The sequence below is a fragment of the Pogona vitticeps genome, chromosome 8 (genome assembly GCF_051106095.1).
Source record: "Pogona vitticeps strain Pit_001003342236 chromosome 8, PviZW2.1, whole genome shotgun sequence".
Classification (NCBI taxonomy): Eukaryota; Metazoa; Chordata; class Lepidosauria; order Squamata; family Agamidae; genus Pogona; species Pogona vitticeps.
Genome location: NC_135790.1, coordinates 29,679,564 through 29,697,530, shown reverse-complemented (window position 1 = coordinate 29,697,530; position 17,967 = coordinate 29,679,564). Strand labels below are relative to the sequence as shown.

The 17,967-nt window shown below is 49.5% G+C and overlaps 1 protein-coding gene across 2 annotated transcripts; it reads right to left on the bottom strand.

Moving 5' to 3' along the window:
* Nucleotides 1–1,013: 1,013 nt before the first annotated feature.
* On the bottom strand, nt 1,014–17,836 carry HYOU1 (hypoxia up-regulated 1). Of its 2 annotated transcripts, none has more exons than XM_072979390.2 (24): nt 17,634–17,836; nt 15,643–15,736; nt 14,701–14,779; nt 14,182–14,336; nt 13,740–13,816; nt 13,394–13,575; nt 12,695–12,810; nt 12,244–12,427; nt 11,827–11,961; nt 11,551–11,633; nt 11,320–11,452; nt 10,786–10,973; nt 10,034–10,172; nt 9,881–9,941; nt 8,913–8,995; nt 8,491–8,673; nt 8,020–8,231; nt 7,809–7,896; nt 7,389–7,511; nt 6,657–6,790; nt 6,057–6,141; nt 5,012–5,264; nt 4,577–4,660; nt 1,014–3,369 (listed from the first exon to the last, which is right to left on the bottom strand). In XM_072979390.2, exons 1-24 carry the CDS (start codon nt 17,704–17,706, stop codon nt 3,311–3,313), a joined length of 3,003 nt encoding a protein of 1,000 aa, XP_072835491.2. In that variant the 5' UTR covers nt 17,707–17,836; the 3' UTR covers nt 1,014–3,310. The 2 variants fall into 2 exon arrangements, with proteins under 2 accessions (XP_072835491.2, XP_072835490.2); XM_072979389.2 differs by having other exon boundaries at nt 4,577–4,663; nt 17,634–17,835.
* Nucleotides 17,837–17,967: the final 131 nt, after the last annotated feature.

Below are 17,967 nucleotides of genomic sequence, written 5' to 3'. Positions count from 1 at the left end.
AACTCCCAAGAACTCCCCAGGCGGATTTCGGGGAGCCTCAGCCCGCAGACCCACACTTCCCTCCCCCTGCCTCCCTTGGAGCCCGGCCTAGCTGCGAGGCCCCCGGGCTCTCCTGGGCCTTGCTTCCAGTCACTAATATAATAGGAGAAAGGAAGCTGCCCTGGGGCTTCCTGGGAGTTGTAGTCCCACTGCCCTTTAGGCTCCTCAGAGAGCGCCTCAGAAGGAACTAGGACCCAGACTCCAGGAAGCACCAAAGAACTGCCTTTTTTGGTACAGTCTATTAAGGGCAGGAAAGAAAGGGCCTAGACAGCCATGCCACCTCAGAGGCAGGCACTGGTCTTCTAGGCGAGCAAAAGGCCAGTGCCTTCTAGGCTAGGCTGTAACTCCTATAATTCCAGCTGGAGGATTATTGGGAGCTGGAAGTCCCAAAAAACCCAAATGGCACATCCCCACTGCCTCACCCTAGAATCCCGTGGGGAGCTGCGATCCTGAATTTGGGGGCAGACCCTGCTTTGAGTCACAAGCCAACCCTCCTCCTAACTCCCAAAAGATGCAGGGTGTATCACCTGCAGGCCCCACTCCCCAAAGGAAACATTTGTTGATGGAATCAAGGGAAGGAGATTTTTTGGAGAGAAATCTCACAATCTTAGGTCCTTTTTGCAGGTGAATAAATTCACAATATAACTAAGTCAGAAATGACTGGACGTGGCACAGCAATTTAAAAAAGGGCAGGATTTGAAGGTGAAACAGGTTCTGACAGGAGTCATTTCCAAATGGAGGTGAGGGGCAAAGAAGTGCCCCAAATAAGTCTTGTTAATTGATGCTCTTCAAGCCCCATACACAGAGGATTAAGAAGGTAATTGTGGCAAAGCAAGCAATGCGTTGCCTTCTGGAAATCCCCAAGGGCACCAGTCCTAGGCTCCAGAAGACAACTATAATCAGGAAGCCAATTTGGGAGAGCAGCTGCAGTCAGTACTTTTCTTTAAACTTTTGTTTAAAAGAATAAGAGAGTGTAGAAAAGCAAATTATTTTATTGAAACCATTTCTTCAAAAGGAGAAAACACATTTCAACCGAATGATTTACATTTGAACACCACCATCCCCTTCCTCCTTCCCACCCTTAAAAAAAGTTAACAGAACTAACGAACAAGCACCTGAACATGGATGTAAAACAAACAGTTCCAGCTACTATAGCGAAATAAGTGCCAATGTGGCAAAGGGAAGTCGCACAAAGTTTCTGCAGAGTACATGGCAAGACAGAGCAGTTCTCCATGACCCCAATGGCTCTCAAAGTTGGGCTTGGCTGAGTTTCAGACAATATTTAAAAGGCAGCAGCTGGGAAATAAAGAGGGATCTCTTTCTCCCCAACAAATTCCCAACTTAACATTTCCCTAAAAGAAATGTAAACCAAACTTCTAAACTTGCCATGTTTAAAGGGGGAAAATAAGGACACAACAGCAGATATATCCAGGAAAAGCATTTTACAAGAACTCAAGAATTTTACATTCAGATTCAATTTTTTTATCAGGATTCACAGTAGAATGCACGTTCTGTCCAAAACAGAGGTATGCAGAAACTTTTTACCCCCTAATTAGTTCTGGAATTCCACTCATATAAAACCCAAGGACTCTTATGTGTATTTCAACAGAAACAAAGCCTCGTGTGCTCACACATCTGTCAATACACATAACACTCATATTTTGAAAAACTGGCATGGAAAAGTTAGCAAACTAGAATTTCCAATCATTGAGCAAACATAAACCTAACTGGAATGAAGGGGACTTAACAATGTGTAGCACACCATTTATAATTTTTCCTACATACCTTGCTCTGGGAACTTATAGCATTTAACATGTCCTTAAATACAGAGGACAAAAGAGATAAAGCTGCAGGGTCAGGCCAGCAAGTCTTACACTTTACTTGCCAAAATCTTTACATATTTTCCAAACAGATTTTAGAGATCAGGATGCAGTCTTTGCCCTGGGCTGATGAATTACTGGTAGCAGCATTGAAGACGAAACCAAAAAGATACCCCTTGGTGAACAGTTTAAGGATTACTTTGGTGGGATAAGGCAAAATTTAGGGAAAATGAAAGAAGGAGGGTTGGACTATGTTCTTTTTTCCACCCTGATGCCTTTGAACATGTACTTTAACATATGAGCTGGTGGATTAATTGATGCTTCTGAAAACTGAAGCATCAGCACATTTATACCTTATAGTCAAAATTATCCCACCCACTCTACTCGCTAGTTGATACAAGAAATTCAGCAGCAAGGTATGGTAATTGAAAAGAAACCACACAAACACTTAAACACAGCACATTTTGTAAGCTGGCGTCCCAAACCCCCAAAGAACATAAATAGCACGAGGAAATGCCAAAGTTTAGAACAGCACCCAGCGTTCCTATGAAATCTATTGGATGGCAGAAACGGCAAGCTTAAGAAACAAATCATCTAGGTAAAGAAAATGTGTAACAATATAAACTTGAAAAGGACTGCTGTTTTTATTTCAGCTGGATAGAGCAGCCACCACTCTCATTAACACCAACATAGTCACATGAGCTCCTTCAAGGCATCTAGCACTGGGTGAGTTTTGCTGAGGTCAGTCACTGGCGAAGGAAAGCAGGTATGTGGGTGCTATTCTCACTATGCCGCCTTATTGAGGACCACAATTGCTATGCTTTATCTAAGTACTGAGATACGATTTGAGGGGATTTAGTATGTATCTGTTTATGCATTTTGGTTTTACAAGTATTATCCACTTTTTCTACATCTTTTGCTTTGGTTTTAGTGGTTTCTGTTGCAAAAGGCTCATGGACATAAAACTGGCATCAATGACCCTAGACTAAGGAGGCCTTGTCTGTGCATCAGAATAAGACTATAATGAGGCTGAAGCGGAAGGTTTGAATTAGTTGCTCCCATTTGCAGGGAGAAAAGTTGCAGGAATGTACACTGCTCTTCACAAAATATAGCCCAAGCCATGTGGGTTCCTGAACAGTTTCAGGTAGATGTTCACTAAAAATCAGAAGTGGCTATTCAGGGAGAGTGCCGTGAAAAACACAGCAGAGTTTCCAATGAGTTCAAAAGTCATATTAAAACAAAGAAGGCAAAGAGACAGGACAACACACCAAAATCAGCATGAAGGATATCCAACAGAAAAAAAAGGGGCGGGGGGTGGGGCGGGGAGATAGAGCAACTCGATTGCAGTTTGTTGTCAGTTTGTGCCATGTTCCACTAACCAAGTCCATTTTAAAAACAATGGAGTTAATTGTAAATAAATAGATGTGGATGCACAGGGACTTAGGGAAGTGTTATAATTCATCATTGGTTTTGCTATCTTCCCTTCTTTCAAATCTCTTGGATTGCTGGCCTGTAAGAAAAAGATAAAACTCAATGAATTTATTTACTTGTCATTTCTCTTCTACCCCACCATTTTCCCAATGGAGGGACCCTTTTCTAGCACAGGCACACTTTGAAAAGAACAACACATCAATGCAAAGCCCTCCTTAGAGAAGTTCACCAACCATCTTTCAAGCCAAACTTGGCTCATTGAGAAAGCTGTTAATTAAGGCTATTTTGATATACTTACTACTTGAAATGTAACAGCACCAACAAAAACAACAGATTCCCTAAAATTGTTGGAATGGGCTTGGCATCCAAACACCCTAAGTCTGAGGTAACTTATTTTTTAGGGTTTTTAAAATCACTCTCCATTTATAAGCAATCCAAACAAGCTCTACCTAATGGATGAAATCCTGTCTATACTGTTAGGCTGATAGTGTGGAGACAATTCAATGTCATTGTGTGCAGTATGGTTTTTATTTTTGTTGTTGTTTGATTGTTGTTGTTTTTTTGAGAAATTAAAAATTTCAGATGCTCCCCATTTTTTGAGAAGGCATTGGGGTCTAGGGGAGTCTTTCATTTCTTAAAATCACTGCTGCTGCTAAAAGCAGTGACAAAAAACTGCAACAGGATTTTAGCCACTGTCTTGCAATCACGTTGCAAATTTTTCTTATTGTTCACACAATGATGTTTCATTTTTATTTCTCAGTAATTTCTGGGTAGGGGTAACTAGGGCGTAACCTATTAAAATTATTATTTGCATCTCTCTTTTCAAAATATATTATTATTTCACAGTTTCTAAAATCCTGGATTTAGATTTAGAACCTTCATGGATCTAGAAGAGAAAACTCTGATATTCAAATAGAGGTTCAGTGGTTTAAGGCACTGGTTCTTAACCTTGGGTTACTCAGGAGTTTTGGACTGCAACTCCCAGAAGCCTTCACCACAAGCTGTGCTGACTGGGGTTTCTGGGAGTTGCAGTTAAAAAGCATCCGAGTAACAAAGGTTAAGAACCACTGGTTTAACGCACTTGGCTGCGGAGCCAGAGGTTGGGAGTTCCATTCCCCCACTGGCCCTCCTTGACAGGGGCGGGACCTGACAGTCCAGAGGGTCCTTTTCTGCTGTGCAGTTCCAAGATTATTATAATATTTTTTATAAAGCAGGGAAACGAATGTGGTGACCACTTGCTCACCTATGGAACCCGAGTTTTCTTACCCTAAGATCTCGACCCCTACCTGTGCCTGGTTCATCCTCCAGTGGTGCATGTTCTTCTGTTGGTGGTTCTTCGACTGGACTAGGTTTTTCAACTTTATCTGCTCCTGCTAGAAAAAAGTGGTATACAGAATTAGAGGGGGAAAAAAATCTTCTTGCACTAGAGATTTATTGCAAGCTCTGGAAGATCTTTCTGGGGTAGGTACAGTGGCCAAAGTGCCTCCTCTCTTCAACACAAATAGAAGCATGGCTTTCACATCCTAAACCACTCAGAAACCAATGGGAACACTCATGCAAGAAGCCAAGACTGAGGACCCTCCGTGAGCCAAGCGGGCTTTGGCAGGGCTACTCTGGTTTCCCTTACAAGATGAAAAGGAGAAAAGCCCCTTTATGGCCTGGACTTAAACCTGCCACAAAAGACTTGCGCACCTTAAACCTGCCACAAAAGACTTGCGCACCTTCTTGGTTGTCCTCCTTGGGAGGAATGACCTTTTCACTCTCGGAAGACGTGGTGGTGTTCTTGCCTGCTTCTGTCTTTGTGGCGTTTTCCTTCTTCTTGGGTTTGGGCTTGGCAAACTTTGCTTTGTTGAGGAGGTATTGTACTTCCCTGTCCAGGGCTGCAATCTTCATTTCAATATCTTTGGCAAGCAGGACAGGCTTGACGGTGGGGGAGAGCTTGTTCTGTTCTGCCAGAGTCTCATTCTTCCACAACTAAAAAATCCCAAACAAACTATGAGCTATGCTTTATCCTTGGTCGTGAACGAATAAGACCAGCCTTGCTTGGTATGGCTCAATGTGAAATGCCGACAATTTGATTAGGAGACAAATTCCACTGTATTTTGGCTCATGACTGTTTAGAAGCCCTACGTGGCTTCTCCGGAACCATGTGGCCATGATCTTTCCAGGTTTGTAAAATTAGGCATACAGAGGGAAAACAGAAGATTTCCTATATATTTCACACTAGAACCTGGGGTCATGCGACAACACTAACTTTTATCAGAGACTGAAGACAGGCAAAATGGAAGGATTTTTCCATGCCAGCACACAGTTATCCTGTGGGACCCGCTTCCTTGCATTGTGGGAAGAGCCGCTAGCTCAGGTAGTGAGAAGGAAAGAGAAATAAGGACACAAGCGTTGAGAAAGGAGGCTGGCCACAGTTACAAGTCATGGTGCCCAATGCAGCGTCTAGGTTTATAAACACTCTGACCCAGAATATCCCAGCTGTAGCTGGGCAAAGGGTCATCCTGGGAAGCTGCCACAGGAAAGGGTTAGACTGCCCTTGGATCCTGCCCCTGGGTCCTGTCCCTGGGCTTCCCGAGAAGCTCCTACTTGGTCAGACTAGAAAGCCTTAAGTTTGGTACAACAGGTGCTCTTCCTATGTTCACCTGTGGCCCAAAGCGTGCCGACCTAGGTGAAAGACCACATTGGACATCTTTGGCAGCTTAGGAGGGAAGTGACACCCTCCCCACACACAAACACTATAGGCATAGACCCCTTTCTTACCACTGTTTCATTTATAGCTTTTTCCAAAGTGCTTATCTCCACCTCTGTGAATATCTGATCAGCCTCTGGGATCATCCGAGCTCCTCTGCAAAGGGACAGAAAAGGCATGATGGGCTTCCATGCACCAAAGACCTGTTGCTAAAGACACCACTTCAATTTAACTGTTCTAGGAACAGGGACAACTGTGATTCTGGAAATCACTGAGACATCTAAAGTAGAATTCAGCATTTAGCACCTTTGATGAGCTCTGGACAAATCCCAGCTACGTAAAAGAAGAGCATATTTCAAACCTTTTAAGTGCTGTTAAAGAAAATAAAAAATACACAGAAAGCTAGAAATAAACACACTGCACCAAAACGTCAATTTTATACAGGGTGCAAGTGATAAAAAGCCAAGGGGATATTTATGCCTCCTGCCGCGTATTATTCCTCTGTCAAGGAGACAGATGCAGCCATGCCCTCAACTGTAGGCACACATCTTGGTCCAAGGACCTGCTCTGAGCCGCTCAAGCCTCACGTTGTTTTAAGCAAGCAGGGCGGTGTCCTCGCCTCCCTTCCCAAACCTCTTGTCCCACTGCAGGAGCCTTGGTCCTTCACCTACTTGAGAAAGATAGTGGAATGATTGAGCAAGCTTTCCAGGGCAGCCAGACGGTCCGGCCATTTCCTTCGCTCCTCCACTCGGAAGAAAAGACTCCGGCACAGCTTCTTAAGTTCAGAGAGCTTCTCCTTCAGCTCCTGAGGATTGGAATGGAAGGAAAGTTACAGCCATGGCACTCCTATTGGGGGGGGGGGGGGGGAGAGAGAAGGATAACTGTTGAGCCAAAGCCTCAAGAGGTAGGAAGCTGGGTGTGCGCAGGCAGGCGAGGCAAAACAGCTTCAGACGTTCTGTCAACGGCTACAACATTATGAGCGCACCAGACACACCAGGAGAGTGCCCTTGCCCACCCGGAGAGTGAGAAAAGACACGTGACTATCACAGGCTGGTTGGGCAGGTGTAAGTCTACTGAGGCTGGCCCACTCTAATCAGACATGTGTCAACTGTGGCAGCCCCACATGCCACCCTCGGCTACAAGGGGCTGGGGTGGAATACTGTGTCCCCCTGCAGGACAAGGTCAACGGGGAGGATTAGCCACGTTGCAACGGCTCTGATTCAAAACCTTTCCATCACTTTCCCATGATTTGAGAGGATTGTCAGCCTTATGGAGACTTCTAGAGCCCTTGGACAAGGCAATGTCCGTTGGAACTCCTGCCCACTCTTCAGTCTAACAGTACAAAGAAACACCTTTTTGCTGAAGCTCAGAAGGGTTCGGACTGGTGCTCTTAAGGTCCCAACCTTGGTTGTGGCTGTATAGCCCTCCTCTTCTATCCAGGCAGAAACTTCGCTCAGCTTCTTGGAAATGTCCTCTCTCTCTTCCTCTGTAGAAACAAACTGGTACTCCTCCTGATAGAGCTTGTCCTAGGGGGAGAAAACAAAGGCTCTTTCACCAGAGTGGGAGCTCCGGTGCCTCCTGGGGTTCCAGAGGTGTTCATAAGCAAAGCTGCCGTAGCTTCACTTGGTCAGAGGAGGAATCTGGCCAAAGCAAGCCAAGCTCTCCCTGCTCTGAATTCTCTTGCAGCTCAAATGCAGCAAGGTTGCAGCATCTCATGGGAAACACGTGCACCAATGACTGCACTTTCCTGGGCCTGGGGAGGAGGAGGTAGCAGATGGAATCACCTGAAGCTTCTCATTCATCCCTCTGGCCCATTCTCTCACCTGGGTCTCAAAGACAAAGGCCTCGAGGCTGTTGGCTGACTTCTCCCTCTCTTGCTTCTCTAGATCTCTTTCAGTCAATTCTTGCAACCTGATGTTGGAAAACAGCAGGAAGGAGAATGCACCAAGGTCAGCGCATGCATAGGACCCCCGGTTCATTACAAGCCAGTTTGTTGAGAGGGCAGGGGGGCTCCGGGGGTCCCCTCAGACCTACTTCTTGACAGAGTCCTGTAGCTCCTCTGGGAGCAGGTCTGGCACGTCATTTACATCCAGCTCCACCGCAATCTCCTCCACCACCTTCTGCTTCTTGGGAGGCTTCGGCTTCAGCTCCTCTTCCGCTTCGGCCGCCGCTTTGCCGCCATCACCTTCTGATCCCTTAACAGGCTGCTCCCCCTCCTTTCCAGTTGTTGGCGTCTCCTGGGCTTCCTGGAGGGGCAATTCCAGAAGAATTGGAAGGGTGGCTTTTGCTGGGGGCCAGAGGAGCAAGGAGTCTGGGGGCAGCAACAGGAGGGGTGGGACAGGACTGGCCCCAAGAGAGCCAAGGGGCAAGCAAGCAAGCAAGGGGCCCATCGCTAGGGCAAAGGCCCTGTGGAAGAAGAGCCCCCACGCAGCCAGAGGCCAAATTTTGCACCCACTACCCTAGACCAAAAAAGGTATGTGTGTGCGTACGTTGGTGGCTGCTCACCTGAGAGCTGGGCTTCTCTGCCCCTTGATCTTGCTGGTCCCCTGTTTCAAAATCCTCTCCAGCATCTTTTTCTGGTGATGGAGATGGGGAGGGTGGTTGCTTCTCCTCCTCCTCCTCGCTGGCAGCCTCAGCCTCGTCCTTCTGGTCCTCTTTACCTGACTCCGCTTGGGCCTCTTCTTCCTCCTGGTCCCCCCAACCAAGAAGGGTGCTAAGGAAGCCGCTGCTGGGGCTGATGGGTCCTCTGGCCCCAGCAAGCGGCTCAACCAAAAGTCTAGGAGCATCGAACAGGAATGAACGCAGAGCATTCTCATGTCTATGCCGGGCGTGCCCGCCCTGCCCATCCTTTGGGGGTCCCAATACTCATGTGTCAATTCCTCTGCAGGGGACGCCCAACTCTGCACCCAACCCGGAATGATGCTCACCTGAACAGCCTCGGTCAAGTTTTCAGGGACTTCTGGCACAGGGCTGCCTCCTCCGAAGAGGCTGGAGATTGTGTTCCCAAGTTCTGCACCAAAGAAGACATGGAGGAAAGTCTTCAAAGCCTTCAAGCCCCCCCCCCCCGTATCCCCAGCCTGGGCCTTGCTCTTTCCTGCTTGGGGGGAGGGAAACAAATAGTGCAGGGAGAGGGCACCCCCATACACACACACCCTGCACGTCTAGGGACTCTCACAGGCATGGGGCATGGAGCAGTCCAGCTAAAGGTCCCTCTGACATTTCTGAGAAGCAATGCAGTGGCTCCGCCTCTGCCCCTTATTACATTCCTTTAGCCCATGAGCACAGGAAGAACAGCAAAGGACAGAGGAGTTGGGCACCACCGTCCCAAGGAGGCAGTTTCTGCAGCTACAGCCGGCTTTGTAGGTGGGAGGAGACAAGAGTGGTAAACACCCCCACCCCCACAACATACTTCCAAGAAGATCCTGTCCTCCAGGATTCTGCCAGTTACTCTGCTGTCTCGGGTTGCTTCCACAGGGCCGTAAGACAAGCCTCTGACTGCTCGGCTTCCCTCTCCCAAGCCAGCCAAGGAGACTTGCCAATATAACCCCTTCTCACTCTTGCCCAGACGGACAAAAGAAGGGAGAACCCCCAGCTGGACTTTGGGCTGTGTGGGTGTCATCCAGCATATTGGGATATGAAGACTTCCTTCTGCCAGACTTTGTGACACCCCTTTGAGACAATTATTTGAATTACACACCTGGCTTGATTTCTTCCCTGAAATTATCCCATTTCTGGAGTTTGGCATTCCCTTTAAAGGAGACACTCAGAAATGAGAAGACAAGAGAGCCCTTCAAAAGCTGATACTGCATGGGTGTGTGTGTGTGTGTGGGGGGGAGGGCATGGGGAAAAGGCTGCTGGCATGGAATGGATAACACAGGGGAGTATCCACACTCACTTGTCAGTGTGGATTCCTCTTCTGGTTTGTCCTCCACGAGAGTCTCAAATACAGATTCTACCTGGAAAGTGACACACACAGCCGGGTGAGATGAGATGGCAAGGCCTAGGAATTGAATCAATCAGGGAGGCTGCAGGAGGGGGCATTACTCACACGATCCAGGCTCAGCACTCCGCTCTCGTCCATGTTGAAATGAGCCTTGATCCCTTTGGATTCATAGTCCAAATGCTTCTTAAAGCTCTCTCCCACCCCACGCAGCATCACCCTTGTGAGGTTCAGGGACCCAAAAACTCTGCAAGGACGAAAAGACCAAGGGGGTGAGCAAAGGGGCTGCCCTTCTCCCTGCTCTCCCCTCCCCCACAAAGGAGGTGACATCACTGCTTCAGAGCAGGCCTTTTCTCCCATGGCTGCACGTGAGCTCAGGTCTCAGGGGAGAGGGTGCGGTGGGGTTCCCAAAACAGTGGCCTGAGGAGGTGTGGCCCCCTCTAGGCCCAAAGGACATTCACACTTCAGGGAGGAGTGAGTTTCTCTGGCTCCGACTTCCTTTTGTGGCCTCCGAAGAAATCCATCTTCATTTCTCATCTGCCTCCTCCCAAAATTATGAGAGTCACACCTCAAAATGTGTGGTTTGTCATTTTGGGAGGAAAAGTTATTTGCTTTTGCAAGTTTGAGTCATTTAAAAAAAAACACACCCAGAAATAATATTCAGGCCATTTCATGTTTCACCTGGAAGGGCTGGTGAGGCCCAGAAGTAGTCTCTGGGACTGGAAAGGTGGCTTTTGAACACCTGCCATTGCCCACCCTCCCTTCGGCACCCACCCCATCCCATGCATTCCTTCCTTCCTAGACAGAGAGACGAAAGGAAGCAGGTGTCATGTCCACTCCTGGGCCACGGAGCCACTCACCTGAGGTCAGTCTCGCTCAGAAAGCTCATGTCTGCATAGTTGACGTGGAACTCGAAGTCGTCGGTGTAGCGGTTGAAGGTGATGACCTTGCGCTGAGGATAGGGGGCCATGCGCTGGAACAGAATCCGCCGATTGTGCTTCAGGCTCTTGGATTTATCCTCCTCTTCCACTTCGCGAGTGAACTCCACCTGGGAGCGGGGAGGAGAGAGCAGAGTCCTCCGTCAGACCCGGGGGGGGGGGGCAGGGGATTTGGCAGGTCGCCAGTTTCAGGGCATAAAATACCAAACCCCCTAAGCAGAAGAGATCTCAGCAAGCCGAGAAGAGAGGGCGAGCATTCCCAGAGAAAAAAAGAATCAGGAAGAGAAACAGGAAAGTGCGCCGATATCGGCCCCACCGAGGGAACCTCTGCCGAGACTCCGTCCGCTGGTTGAGAGGTAGATCACACCAGGCATGGTGGGCCTGGAATCTCCCTTTGGCCTCCCAGGTAGATCCCTCCCCTCCTCCCATTCCCTTCACCCTCAAGGCTGAACCCACCTGGATGGGGAAAACCGCAGCATCACGGACAATGAAAGGCTTCACCTTGAAGGCCTTGCTCAGGGCGGCCGCCTGGTACACGGCGCCCATTGCTGCCGCTTCGTCTGCATTGATGTTCTTGCCCAACTCCTCCCTGGCACAGGGAACAAAGAAGGGTTCAGTGCCTTCCTTATCCCGCCAAGAAAAAGAAAAGGAGAGGAACGGGCACAGAGAGACTGGCCTGGCACTTACTTGCCGACTGCCTTCAGCAGAAACTCTTGCACCTTCGGCACTCGAGTGGCGCCACCAACCAAGATCACATGGTCTATTTCATTCTGGGAAGTTGAGAAAGGAACAAGGTTGACTCTTGGGAGCTCAGGCTGAGCCCCGCAACCTGCACCTAGAGTCCCAGGCCTGAGAGGCAAGAGGCACCCAGACGTAAACCCACCTCTAGGTAGGGCTTCCGGTATTGACACACCCTTGTGGGAGCACCACAAGAGTCTGCACCAAAAGCCCCAGTGCACCTACCAGACCGATCTCAGCACTGCTCAGCGCTTGCTGCACAGGCCCTGCAACACGCTGGAACAAGTCAGAGCACAGATCCTCAAACTCCTGACGGGTCACCTTGGCCTTGAAGTCAATATCATCTAAGAGGCCCTCAATCTAGGAAGGGAGAGAAAAAAGCAAAGACCTCCTTGTTCAGACCGTGGTTTCCCCTGCGCCACTTCACGACAAATTGTCCCTGCCCCCCCCCACTGCACTACAAGAGGAGAGAGAACCAAAGTGCTCCATTTCCTGCCCAGAACCTCTTCAGCCAACCTCAGCTCTTTGGAGCCCTGGGGAAGACGATCTGTGGAAACCAGCCACCCAAGGAAGGGACCTGATGCTCTTCAAACCCTCTATGAGACTTGCAGGGCCAAGCCACCCAGTATCTGCACCACCTACCTGGGCCATGTGGTCTGCATTAGCGCTCAGCACTGTCTTCACACGACTGGCTTCCTTCAGAAGCTTGGCCATAGCCCGGAGGTTTTTCCGGACATCCTTTGAGGGATGTTGTGCATTAAAGAGTTTGGCCAAATGATCCCGCAGGCGCAGCTCCATTTCCAGTCCTCCCAGCATGCGATCAAATCTGAGCAAAAAGTCAGCAATGGAATCAGAGGCTCAAGCAAGGCCTCGCTGCCCCCCACCCTGTGCCTCTCCTCACATCACAGCTGGAGTCTGGATGTTTTATCCCGCCTCTTGCTGGCCCTTTTCTTCTCCCCACATCCTTTCCTTGTGGTGTGTGAATCAAGCCACCTAAACTGCAGCCACAGAAGCTTGGCTTTGGGCATCCCTGCTCTCTTCTCTTCCAAGGCGGCTACTTGGGAGACCTGGTTTCAGGTGGCGAGGGCCTTACCCAACACCCTGGATCTGCAACTGAGGCTGGGTCCCTGAGTCCTTCGTCTTCACAGTCTGGTAGGTTACAATGGTGCACGTGGTGCTGCCTGCACCCATGTCGTAAAACATGATATTCTGGGGAAAAGAGGCAAGAACCACGTCTGAAAACAGGGAACAGGAAAAGATGTGCCAGAAGGTGACTCCTTGTATAATGTGTGCGGAGTCCAGAGATCAGCTCTCTTTCCTCTTCAGATTTAAAAAATATCTATTTTAGCACATGACGCTACCTTACGCCAGAACAGAAGGCTGACCCTTCAAGGCCAGGATTGTCTGACCTGCAGCAGCTGTGCCAGACTATAAACACAGAAGGATCCTTCCACTCACCTATCACTCAGTGCTCTCTGTGGGAGATGCCAAAGAGTGAACCTGGGCCTTTCTATGTACAAACAGCAACACCTGCTGCCTCTGAGCCGACAGCTTGATTCCAGATGCTTGTGTGCAAAAAGCTACCCTGTTAGTCTCCAGATCATTCCTGTTCTTTTACGAATAAATTAAAGCTGTCAATCCAGGTACATGCCTCTCATTTCAAGGGCAGAGCGATCCAGACTAATTTCACTTGTTTTTTTCACTACTACAAAAGTACAATGCATCTCTGTGCCGGACAAAAGAAGTTTCAAAAGCCCCTTGCAAACTACCGCTCCCTCTAGTTAACAAGCACCTGGGCAGTTGAATTGATGTCCTTCCTCCGGAACACTCCATAATTCAAAGCCACAGCAGTGTTATCATTAATGAGTTGCAAAACCTTAAGGTCTGCCATTTTTGCTGCATGCAGGACAGCTCTCCTCTCTGCCTGGTTGAAGTAGGCAGGGACAGTTATGACAACACCTTTGATGGGCTGCTCTGAAAGACAGGGAGAAGACAGTAAGTCAGCTCCTGGTACACTTCAGGTTTTCTTCCTTTAGCTGATGTAACAGAAGGAGGTTCTCGATTTCCACCCTCTCCCTCCCTGATCCTGCATGTAAACATAATCCTTGTCCTTCAGCAGATGCAAAATAATTTCCAACCTGCAAAGTCCTCAGCCAGTGTGCGAGAATAGTTCAGGACCATGCCTAGGACTTCCTCTGGGGAATACCGCATGTTCCTGGAAAGAAGAACATGGAGGACAAAATCTTAAAAGCCTGACCCCAGCTGTGAAAGGTGTCCTTTGGAGTCCCCTCTACAAAGCTCACAGGCAGGCAGCACTGCAGAAGACCAAAAGCAAACAGCTCTGGAAGCCGTGAATCATCCCACTTGGAAGTCCCTGAGCCCTGGCAATACCGCAACCGCTGCACGTAGAAGCACCCTTGGTATCAACTGGCCAGGGCAAGTGTTCCATCTAAGCGTTATGCGCTAGGCTCTCTTTCTAAGCCACCTCCTGTGCCCGTGCTCTAGGGGGCATGGAGGAAAATACCACCGCAGCCTATGGGCAATTGTGCCATAGGACAAAACCCCACATGGGCCACTCACTCGGACAGCCTGAAGGTGACGGTCTCCCTCCTTGCGTCTTTCACCAGCTCATGCTCTGGAAACCGCGACTGGTAGAGAGCCACTTGGGGGTTATCAATGTGCTTTCCGAGAAGGTCCTGGAAGTATCGGAATGCCACCTTTGGGTTCTTGATGGCCTATGAAGAACACATACACATTTAAACATTGCGCTGGTTCCTGAGCAGAGTGGGCCATTTCCCCATAGATAGATATATTATCATCAACTGTAACTGAAAAGAACAAACAGACAAGTGATCACAACGCCCTGTTTCCAAAACACTAATTCTTATTTTGCATGACAACAGACATCCATTTAATGTTTATTTATTTTCCAAACATTTGTACTCCTTTTTATTTAGAAATCCAAAAAGTTCACATAAAAAAATCAAATAAGGTAACACCACCAGCTAAAAGTCATATATTGTAACTGAAACAGTAACATCAGCTAAAAACAATTCTACTAAACCTCGGCAAAGCTTGTATAAAAACTCTAGTGCTTACCATTCCCACGGCACTGTCCCCAAAGAGGCGCTCATTCTCCTTTAGGACCACGGCTACCGGAGTTTTCCTCCGAGATTCCCTGAGACAGGAAGAGAGACTGCGCTCAGAGTCTTTGAGAGAACCGTGTTTCTACTGGGCTGGGCCCCCCAGTCACCTAAGGCCCCCTTTAAGTCTCTACTCTGACTGGCAACAAGGGCTCCACGCAGACAACTTTCCTATCATCTGAGACCCCATGATCTTAAACCCCAGATGTTGACGGTTCAGTCCGGACCCTTCAATGCCATGTTTCAGAAACTGTGAGACTAAACTGAGGCAGGCGACTTTTCCCCCACAAAGGTCTCCAGACTCGTAGCTGGGGGGAACCTCTTGCCAGTGCTAGGAGAGAATTCAAAGTGGGCCCCCAGGATGAACAGGTCTTTCTCTGTGTTTATCTCTCCCCTCCTACTACCACCACTACCACATCCCTTCTCCATCTCCTTTCATCTTTTACACCCAAAGCAGAGGAGGAACGGTCCCAAGAGTGCAGATTTGAAACCCTAAGTACAACTGCAGCCCCTAAAAAGCTGGGCAAAGCTCCAGGCCACCGGGATTTTGGCAGAAGGTTGCATGTGACCCTTTAGGCTCTGGTCACAAAGTAAACAAAGGAGAGAAAAAAATCTCGGCTTCTTCACTGAAAATACACATTTAGGATTTGGGAATAAGTCAGCACAGCATCTTGGTCCTCTTCTGTTTTTACGAGGGAGTGACTCCCATAACCTGCCAGCCTGGCTCTACTCTAAGGCTCCGCCCTGAAGGAAGACTTGAGACAGTAACATTTTCTGCAACTCTGAATAACATGCTTCCTTTGCATCTCAAACATTATTCTTGTGCTCCATCCATACTAAGAATGCTGCCCTTTCTGTACCCCTGCTTTGAAAAACCAGTTCCTGCCAACCCACTCACTTGTTCAAGACAATCTCCATCGGCACCCCAGGCTTGACGATGGCAATCTTCATGGACTCGCTGCCCATATCCACCGACATCACAGCAAAGGCCTCTGCAGGAGAGAAAGATGGGATCAAAGGCGCTCAGTGCCAGAGAGAAGAACATTGTCGTGCTTCAAGCTGTAGGCAAGGCTTTCCGGCCCTTCTTTCCATCGCACAAAAAGAGAGAGAGTTTCCAGGTTGCAATTCAAGGCAGACACCCAGGACGCAGGGTCAGGCAGCACAAGGAAAACTTCCACACTGCCTCCTGCTTGTTTTCCACAGCAGGTGCACAGTTTAACCCTAACTCTCTCCAGTGCTCTTTGTAATTGTTCCTATTGTGAGACTGTAAGAGCCCTACAAAATAGTTAATGTGATTAGAAATGTATAACGAGCTTGGAAAACTGAAAATGTCTTTGACTGGTGCCCCAATGACCTTAATGTGGGCTTTTGAGAAACAGAAGCCATCCATAACCAGGGCACAACAAGCAAGGAGATGCTCCCTTTGGTCACCGCTGGACAGCCGAAGCACCTGCAAGAAGACCTTCACTGAAGGTCTCTGTGTCCAACTAAGCACGTAAGGAAGACAAAGGGTCCTTCCAGTTCCCCATCTCTAAGGCCACGGGCACAGCAGCTGAGCCCAGAAAAGGACCAGGAACCAAGGCAGTTGACAGCACACACACACACACACACAGAGAACACAAGGATGCCCAAGCCCAATTCACGCTCTCTGTCTGCTAAGCTGGCAAAACAAGTGCTGTCACTAACCACGGAGAACCCTGGCTCTGTGGGCTCACACAGTAGACCTCAAAGTGGCCACCTGCCCCCCCCCCCGTGCTCCCTGCAGGAGCAAGCTCGTCAGCACTCAGAGGAGAGCGCTCAGCGCAGCTGCCCTGAGAACACCGCAGCCTGGAATTGCGGCACACTCCACGGACTATGAACTCCAGGCATTTGATACAACTATTCTTTGCCGAAGCTGTTTGAAATCAGCTCCAGTGATTGTTATCAGCTGTTATCGATTTAAATCAAACAAGACTTTTAAAAGAATTTTCAGAGGGTAGCTTTATGCTTTTCTTCTCTTTTATTGTGCACTGATCTGATCGAAATCTGCCTGCTAAGTGCCCTTACAAGCTTATAAACTACATATTCCACAACACCATGTAACCTGTCAGATTGGATTGGGAAAGATGCTTTGTATGTCACCTAAAACAAATTAAAACTAAAACATTCAAAAGACAGCTATGCGTGACTCAGCCTAAACGTATTAAGTAGAGATATTCTCAGGGTCAGGGTGAGGATGCTTCCCAGAGATAAGCCCATCAACCTGTTGCAAAGCCTGGCAGACCAGCCTTACTGTGGAGGTACCTTCCCCTGGACTATGATTGTCCGCGGGGGCAACTCACACCCCAGGCGTCCATGGAAGCTCCAAACAAAGCTTGCTGGTCTTTGAGGGGGCTACCGGGGTGGCCTCCAGCGGAGGTGACAAAGATGCTCCTGGGGGGAAATTCCGATTCCTGGCTGGTCGGTTATCCCCTCTGATTTTTGGCCCCGGTGGCCGTCATTCAAACTTGCCTCTCAGCCTGAAGCGACTCCCGCCTGCCTTTCACCCCAAGAGAGGCTTGCCCTCCTTCTCAGCCAAGCTTAGGACAGACATCGTCGCCCCGGGGGGGGGGTGCTGGGGGTTTCCAGGCCACTTGGGTTCCCTCACCTCGGAAGAGGAGCCGCAAAGAAGAAGCCACGACCTGGCTGACCAGAGAAACCTCCCAGGGAGGCTCCTTCCCGGCTGAGGAGCCCCTCCAGAGGAGGGTCTCCCTGGCTGGCTGGCTGGCTGGAGGGGCCAAGGGCGCGCCTGGGACCTCCGAACGGGGCCGAGGGGCCGGATCCTCCTCACCTTCTGGCTCTGGAGAAGGGCCCCCCCGGCCCCACCCCCACCCCCCTCTCTGTTCGGGGCCATCGGGGCGGGGGACTCACCCGAGGAGAAGGGCAGGCAGGCCAGCAGGAGGAGGACTCCGGGCAGGAGCGGCCACCCGGCGCGGGGCTCCATCGCGGGGGCTCCTCGGGTTCCTTCGCGGACGGGCTCCCCTTTCCTCCTTCTCCTTCTGCGTCGGAGAAACCAAGAGCGCGGGCAGTCAGGGCCCGCCAGGGGGAGGAGAGGAAGGGGCGAGAGGGCTCCTGAGCGCGTGCAGAGTTCCCGGAGGGAGGGCGGTCAGGCGGCCCAGCTCCCCGCAGCCCCTCAATCGCCGGCCGCGCTCCCCGTCCAGGCCCGCCGGGAGGCTCGCCTTCCTCCTCCTCCTCCTCCTCCTCC

Coding starts and splice junctions, on each gene's coding strand:
- HYOU1 (XM_072979389.2), bottom strand. CDS start 17,706: ATGGAGCCCCGCGCCGGGTGGCCGCTCCTGCCCGGAGTCCTCCTCCTG. Junction 15,737..17,633: donor CTGCCTGCCCTTCTCCTCGG/GTGAGTCCCCCG, acceptor TCTCTCCTGCAG/AGGCCTTTGCTGTGATGTCG. Junction 10,974..11,319: donor CTGCGGTTTTCCCCATCCAG/GTGGGTTCAGCC, acceptor CCCCGCTCCCAG/GTGGAGTTCACTCGCGAAGT.